This window comes from Chiroxiphia lanceolata, chromosome 14, assembly GCF_009829145.1.
Source record: "Chiroxiphia lanceolata isolate bChiLan1 chromosome 14, bChiLan1.pri, whole genome shotgun sequence".
Classification (NCBI taxonomy): Eukaryota; Metazoa; Chordata; class Aves; order Passeriformes; family Pipridae; genus Chiroxiphia; species Chiroxiphia lanceolata.
The window spans coordinates 2198789-2206756 of NC_045650.1; the positions used below are offsets into that span (position 1 = coordinate 2198789).

A 7968-nucleotide genomic window follows, 5' to 3' on the forward strand; every position below is an offset into this window, starting at 1 on the left:
TCAAACACCCTGAGACCTCCAGGGGTGTGTGGTGTCACCACATCCAGGGATCAGGACATGCTCTGTGTCACTCCCAGCTCTCCAGTGAAAGGCACCTGAGAGGTGGAAGTCCAGAGTTATTAATATTAACAGTTTTATTGCTTTTAGCCAAGATTTACTCACATGTCAACTGGAGTGGAGAAAGTGCTACAGTTCTAGACATCCCAACTGGTCTCTGGGGGAATTTTTATCCCATTTCCTTATGACTCTTCCGACACCAGTGTCACAGCTCACTAATATATTGTTGTTCTTTAAATGTGGCCTCTGATTCTTGAGATGATGATCTCAGAGCTCACTGTCCCTTTCCAACCTTCTCTCTAAACAACTGAAGGTCCCAAATTCTTTTGGATTTGCCTTGTAGGGCAGTGAGAGCTCAGCTTCTTGCATGTTAGAAAATAATCTTGGAGGCAAAATAGTGAACAGGCACCTTGTCCACTGCCAGGGAGGGGGGAGACTGCTGTGGCTGCTTGCCACATTCCCTGTTCTCCAGGGATACCCAGTGGGAATAAAATCACCCCAGTGAGAGCTTTGACACAGCACAGAAACCCAACCTTCCCTCCCTTGGAAAGGGAAGAACGTGGGGTTAAAATATCCAGGCTCCTTTTCCGGGGTTTTTCAAGCAGTTGGACTTTTACGTCCTTTGGGTCAAGGTTCACCTCAGCACTCCTGTTTCCAGCCTCCTTGTTCCCTCCCACTCTCCCGTGACGTTCCTGCTCACCCAGCAGGAAGAGGGAGGTCCTGGGGACCCACCTTGCCCGGCTCTGTCCCCTCTGGCAGGTAACCCCCTATTTTTGGTCCCCCCTTTCCTTGCAGGGGTTGGCTGAGGGGCTCCCCTGGGAGGGGAGGCTGTGTTGGCAGGGCTGGCTGGGCAGGAGGTGGGAGCTGTAGGCTCCTGGACACGAAGGTCCTGGAATTTGGGAGTGCCCAGGGGATGTGCTGGGTGGAAGGGATTTGCAAAGGGACTGAGCCAGGTTGGTCTGAGGGGAGGTTGTTGAACACTGGCAGCAAGGAGGGGCAGGGGTTTTGTGCTGGGTGTGTTCCCAGCTGCCCCCAGCACTGGGACAGTCACTGGGCACAGGCCAGGCCAGGTCATGGAGCAGGACAACGGGGTCCTTCTCCAAGCAGGATCCTCTGGCTGCAGGGAGCAGATTCCCTGGTGAGGTTGTGCCTGGCTTTGTCCTGACCCTGCTCCTGTGAGATTTCTCCTTGCCAACATTCCCCGTGCAGAATCATGGAATCATGGAGGTTGGAAAAGCTCTCCAAGGTCATCGAGTCCAGCTGTTCCCCCACCACTGTCCCTAAAAGGGAAGGGCAGTGCCAGGGGATATGAACCCAACAGAAAACACCAAGAACTGCTGTAAACTCAGGCTACTGAGCCCCTTCCCCCTTGTACTGCATCACCTTGAACCCCTGGCAGCAGCCTCTGCCTGGTGGTGACACCCAGCAGCTTGAAGGCAGGTGACAACACACGTCCCTGGAGACATTTCCTATTGCTCTGCCAGGTCCCACCTTGGGTCTCCACTCTCTGTCTTTGCTTCCCCTAGGTGAGTGTCCACACCTGGACACGAGGAAGGCTGGGGAGACCCCAGAGGGGGTTGGAGGGAAGGATCACACACTTGGTCCTTCCTTGGTTTTTGTGCTTTGGGAGCTCAGCATCTTGGTGACATCAGCCCTCAGCGAGGTCACCCAGCTGGTCCTGCAGACCTGGCCCCAGCCAGGGGCTCTGGCAGGCTCAGGTGCCACCAGAGCCAACAGGGGTTTGAGGCCCTTCCAGGGAGGAGGATTTATTGCTTCTGTACTTGTGCCACCTGCAGGTCAAGAGCAGCTCCATTCGCAGCTGCCTGGACCCGGGTGCTCCCAACTTTCATGTTCTCTGGTTTTCCAGGCCAGCTCCCAGCCTTGAGAACATGTCCTGGAAGGAGGAGGAGTGTGTGAGTCCCCCCTCGTGTTTCATCCAGCGCCTGGACCACCTTGTGCTGACTGTGAAGAGCATCGAGGACACTGTGGCCTTTTATTCCAAAGTGCTGGGCATGGAGGTGGTGACTTTCAAGGTAACATGTGGCACAGGTCTGGGTTGGGTCTGGAGGACCTGGAACTGCTGTTCTGGGCCAGTGGATGGGAGCTGTGGGTCTCTGGAGGGTTCTCTGGGCACCTCCTTGGGGTGGGGGTGGTAGGACCGGCACAAGCTGCAGCGCATCGAGCTCTGAGTTTCTGGAGAGTCAAGCTGAGTCAGGGTAAGTCCAACCCACACTGTGGAAGGAGTCAAAGTGATTAAAAAAAAAAAAGAAAGATTCTTTGAAAAACAGCTGCTAGGACTAAAGGAGGAGAACCCTGAAACCCACACATCATCTAAAGGTGTCTGACAAGCTCTTGTTTTGGGATTTCCATTGGCAAAGAGAGGAAAAGTTGATTCATGTTTCCAGGACAGCCCTAACTCGTCTCCTGCCCAAGCTTCAAATGTTTTTGACTGCTTTGAATGAACACACTGCACCTTTTTCACTTCCAAGCTTGTGTCCTTCTCTCCTGCCCCAACAAGTCTCCTAAAAGCAGTTTTGGGAGTTTGTTCTTTAGGTGGTCGGTGTCCTGTATGGCCACGGGGTCTCAGGACTCAGCTGCCATATGAACCTACAGAAACCCCCTTGAGATCCTGCAAAGAGATACCAAAACCTCCTTCCTCCCCCTCTTCCCATCTCATCAGCTTTGTCCCCACTGCAGTGTCAGCCTGTCCCTTTCTTTGTGGGGCTACTGCCAGGCAGGATAGAGAGTGTCCAAACCCAAAAACTTCCATCACTGTGGTTTGGAAGTGTCTGGGTGTGTCTGTAGGATTTTCTTGGGTCACTCCACGTCTCGAGGAATATCACGGGAGCCTTGCAGTGATCAATTTTTGGGTTGCCACAAAACCAAGCCCTGAGTTAGCAGGACCACCTCAGATCCCCAGAGCTCTTAGGGCTGCACAGGTGAGTGGATGCCGAGGATTTCCAGCCCAGGAAGTCTCATTTACTCTGGTTTTCCTCTCTGGGGACAGGGAGATCGCAAAGCTTTGCGTTTTGGCAACCAGAAGTTTAATCTGCACGAGGTTGGGAAGGAGTTTGAACCCAAGGCTCGGCACCCAGTCCCTGGCTCTGCAGATCTCTGCCTTGTCACACAGGTGCCCCTGGAGCAGCTGCTGGATCATCTGAAGGTGAGGCAGGCAGGGGGTGTCCACAGGGCAGTGGGATCCCTGGAGACACGAGGCCACAGCCTCCAAATGACACTTTCAGGATCTGTGTCTTGGGAATGTCGGGATTGCCTCATCCGACAGCTCACGTTCTCAAGGCTGGGGGGAGGAGTCAACAAAACCCTGAGGACACGATCTTGAACATTAAACCCCTGCTCTTCTGTCTCCTCCCAGGCCTGTGGGGTGGTTGTTGAAGAAGGTCCCGTGGCCAGAACTGGTGCTGTGGGTCCAATAACATCCATCTACTTCCGAGACCCCGATGAGAACCTGATTGAGGTTTCCAGGTACTGAAGCCAATGAAGGGGAACTCTGAGCACAGCCCAGCCCCTGCCTGTGTCTCAGCAGGAGACAGGATGCAGAGCCCAGCCTTTAGATGGCCAGCTCCAAGCTTCTCCTTTGTAAATCTAGAACAAGTCTCAAATCCCACCCATAAAAGTAATGCTGCATGGACATTGAGAGTTTTCCCAAGGCAGAGTTTTCCTGCTCAGCTCCCACTCCTGGGCATTTTTCCTAATGTCTGGCAGCTGAAGCCCCTCATTCTACAGAAAAGAACCTGCCATTCCTCCTCTCTTCATGGTCACTTTGACACAAGTGAAGATTTCTGTCTCCCTTCCTCTCATCTCCTGCTGGTCTTGTCTCAGGCCTGTGGTTCAAATCCAGCTGTGAGTGTCCAAACATGCTTCTTGTCTGGGCACTGGGAACTTGGCCTCGGTGTCTGACACTCAAACACTCCTGGAAATGAAGCCCCATCCTCCTACTCAGCTCTGCATCAAGAGCCACAGGGCTCCTGACTCCAGGGATGGGAAAAAGCAGAGGTGAGGTGGCAACATGATGGGGAGAGAGAGTCTAAAGTCCTGGATTTAAGCAGGGATGAGGAGGGTGGTCCACTCTGACTCTGACACATGGCACTTGTGGGACTGCCCTAAGTTTTCTGCTTTCTTTAGTTGTTTTTAAAAAAGGAATTTCACAGTAATTTCAAAAGCAGAAAACAAGGAAGGAGGACCTGGGGCTTCTCGAGGAGAGCAGTTCCCCAGCTGGCCACACTGAGGCATCGTTTTCATCACGGGCGCAGCGCAGGAGGGCAGGGAGGCCACTCCCGATCTCCACAGACAAAACTCTCAATAAAATTGAAGCAACAACTTAATTGTATTTTTTTTTCTTACTGTAATTTCGTGGGGAATCCAAACATCTCCATGGTGCCGAAAAAGGCGAAGCCCCCCAGACGTCAGTGTTTTGGATGACCAGAAGCTCGTGCAGGTGGGGACCGTAGGGGTGGGAGCTGCTTTCCCTTGGGTGGTTTGTGGGAACTAAAGACCAGAGTGTCACGGGAGAAAGCCGCGGGCATCGCTTCGCCTTTGCCTCGCGAGTGGAGATCGGGGAAGGGACGCCCGGGATGGGATCCCCGGGAGCACCCGGGGGCTGCTCTCCAGGGTGCTGACGGGCCTGTCCGGCTGCCGCGGGACCCCACGGGTGGGCGCTGCCCTCGGGATGGGGGCGATGCCCACGGGCAGTGCTGTGGTGGCATCCTGCACACGCCAACTTCGCCCCCTCTCTACTTCCAGGGCTACTTTCTACTGCCCTAATTTTTGTTGTGAGACTGTAGAATCGGAGAATCCCCCAGTCATAGAGTCATAGAACCATGGAATCATGGAATCAGCCTGCTTGGAAAAGACCTCTGAGATCAACAAGTCCAACCCTTGATCCAACCCCTCTGTGCTTCCCAGACCATGGCACTGATGCCACATCCAGTCTCACCTTAAACACCTTCAGGGATGGAGAATCCACCCCCTCCCTGGGCAGCCCATTCCAATGGCTGATTACCCCCTCTGTAAAGAATTTCTTCTTAATCTCCAACCTAAACCTCCCCTGGCACAGCTGAAGACCGAGCCCTCTTGTCCTACTGCTGGATCCTGGGAGAAGAGCCCGACCCCCCCTGGCTCCCCCCTCCTGTCAGGGAGTTGCAGAGAGTCAGGAGGTCTCCCCTGAGCCTCCTCTTCTCCAGGCTGAACAGCCCCAGCTCCCTCAGCCTCTCCTCACAGCACTTGTGCTCCAGTCCCTTCCTCAGCCTCGTTGCTCTCCTCTGGACCTGCTCCAGCCCCTCCATGTCCTTCCTGAGCTGAGGGCCCAGAGCTGGACACAGCACTCCAGGGGTGGCCTCACAGGGGTAGAATCACTTCTCTCCTCCTCCTGCCACACTGCTCCTGAGCCAGGCCAGGATTCATTTGCCCTCTTCTCCCCCTGGGCACACTCTGGCTCCTGTTCAGCTCCCTGTCCATCCCCACTCCCAGCTCCCTTCCTGCCTGGCTGCTCTCCAGCCCCTCTGGCCCAGCCTGGAGCTGCCGGGGGTTGTTGTGGCCAAAGGGCAGGACCCGGCCCTTGGCCTTGTGGAACCTCATCCCCTTGGAATCAGCTCATGGATCCAGCCTGTCCAGGTCCCTCTGCAGAGCCCTCCTGCCTTCCAGCTGATCAACACTCCCCCCCAGCTTGGTGTCATCTGCAAATCTGCTGATGGTGGACTCAATCCAATGGTTTGGGTTGGAAGGGACCTTAAAGATCATCCAGTCCAATCTCCCTGCCATGGGCAGGGACACTTTCCACTAAACCAGGTTGCTCCAAGCCCCCTCCTGCCTGGTCTTGGGCACTGCCAGGGATGGGGCATCCAAAATGTCCTGTAATTATTGATTACTAGCAGGGATCCTGCCTGGCTCTGGTGTCCTTCCAGCCACTGAGCTTCCCACTGTAAATATATTTGTGGAGAAATGTTCTCATTCCTTAATTTAAGGTGTCGTTTCTCTTGGAACAGCAGTAGAAAGAAGGACAATGGCTCTTTTCTCATTCAGCCCGAGAGGAGAAGTTCAGGGCTTTGGTGGCACCATATTAATCTCTGAACACCCTCAGTGTCACACAAACTGGTCTGTAATTTTCACAGGTAATTTTTTTTTCTCTTTCAAGGCCTCCCTTTCCAGGGTTTTGGCCTCCTAATTTGTTAGTGATATAAAATATTTGTTGTCTGATAATGGAAATAACAAGAGAGATGTTTTCCTGGGTGGGGATAGTGGAGGCTTTTTCAGAGTCCGAGGTTTTAGAGGAAACTCCATGAGTGAAAAAAAAAACCCAAACCAAAACCAAAAAACTCAGGCATGCCTTTAGCTCCTGGATGCTCTGGAAAAGCCACTTACTGCTTCAACTTATCAGTCTCCACAACTCCCTGACAGGAGAGGGGAGCCAGGGGGGGTCAGGCTCTGCTCCCAGGGAACAAGGGACAGGAGGAGAGGGAGCGGCCTCAAGTAGCACCAAGGGAGGTTGAGATTGGACATCAGGAGGAATTTCTCCCTGGAAAGGGCTGTCAGGCATTGGAAGGGGCTGCCAGGGAGGTTTGGAGTCCCCACTCCTGGAGGTGCCCAAGGAAGGCCTGGCTGTGGCACTCAGAGCTCTGGGCTGGGGGACAAGTCACGGGGGGGACTCCATGGGCTGTGAGGGCTTTTCCAACCTCGGTGATTTTGGGACTGTGAATTGATAAGTGAACCAATAAAAGGAAATTGAACCCTACCAGCCTTCCTATCCCTCCCTTTCCTAATTTTACACACCATCTGCTGAAAGGTGTCGGGATCGTGTCTGCCAGGACAGCCAAGACATGAAGGTTTCTGGATCTCAGGGACAAACTGCAGCCTGAAACACAACTGCAAAGCCCTTTTTTATGCTCCAGCACCAGCAGGTGAAGGGTGGCAGTTCCCTCCTCTCCTGCTCAGCTTCACTGCAACAGGGCAACACAGAGCAGGAGGCACGGAAAGGAGAACATGGGAATAAAGGTTGGGACACTGGAACCACTCCTAAGGGGCTTTGTTCCTGCACCGCAGCCCGTCTCGGTTCTGTCACACATAGGGATCCCTTGGACAAATGTCGGGCTTGTAGAGGACTTGGAGGGCACTGGATCTGTGGATTTCAAGTTCACTGGGCTGGGAAACACGGAATGACATGTTTGGTGTGACCTCACACCTGACTGGAACCAAGGGAAACTGGAAACTTGTCATGGAAACTTGGCAAGTATTTGAAATCTGTTGCTGGTGGAGAATCACTGGGTAGTTGGGGTGATCTTGTTGGAGCACAGCCAGGCTTTGCTGGCTGAGGGCTGTTGTCCTCAGCAGGAAAAACAACCTGGGGGGGCTCAATGTATATTTTACCTTGGAGAAACCACTGGGCACAGTGTCCCTGCTGTCCCAGCTGGCCCTGTCCAGCCTCTACTGGGTTCCCCATCTTTTGGGAAAGCCTCTGTATCTGTGTGTATTCGCATTAAAATCAAAAAACCTGATGGTCTGCCTAAGGCAGCATTAAAACTTTATGCAGAAAGTGAATTTAATTCTGTTCTTCATTCAGAAAGATTCTCTGTGACTATCAGGCAGTGTGAGAGAGTGGATTAACAGGTGAGCAAACAGTTTTGTCCCATCTCTGGATGGGGCATTCTCTGTACAAACCACTACCAGGAAGATAAAGGAACCTGCCCACATTCCTTCTTGCCTGCCTGGTCCCATCTCATCCCCCTGGGAGAACAACCCTCACTCCTGCAGCAGGTTCTGTACCTTTATTGGGATCATATTGGAAAGAGCCCTTTGGATCAGCAATCCCAGTGTTGAATAGGAATATTGAGGAGTTGTCCATGTCCCCACTTGGGAAGGAAGCAGGGGAAGGAGCCCTTCAGGGAACGGCTGCTCAGG

General features: G+C 53.3%; 1 protein-coding gene across 1 annotated transcript; it reads left to right on the top strand.

Annotated features, from left to right (window-relative positions):
- The first annotated feature begins 684 nt into the window (after positions 1-684).
- On the top strand, positions 685-4400 carry GLOD5 (glyoxalase domain containing 5). The gene is made up of 4 exons (XM_032702425.1): positions 685-816; positions 1925-2090; positions 3065-3220; positions 3431-4400. Exons 2-4 carry the CDS (start codon positions 1947-1949, stop codon positions 3545-3547), a joined length of 417 nt encoding a protein of 138 aa, XP_032558316.1. The 5' UTR covers positions 685-816; positions 1925-1946; the 3' UTR covers positions 3548-4400.
- Positions 4401-7968: the final 3568 nt, after the last annotated feature.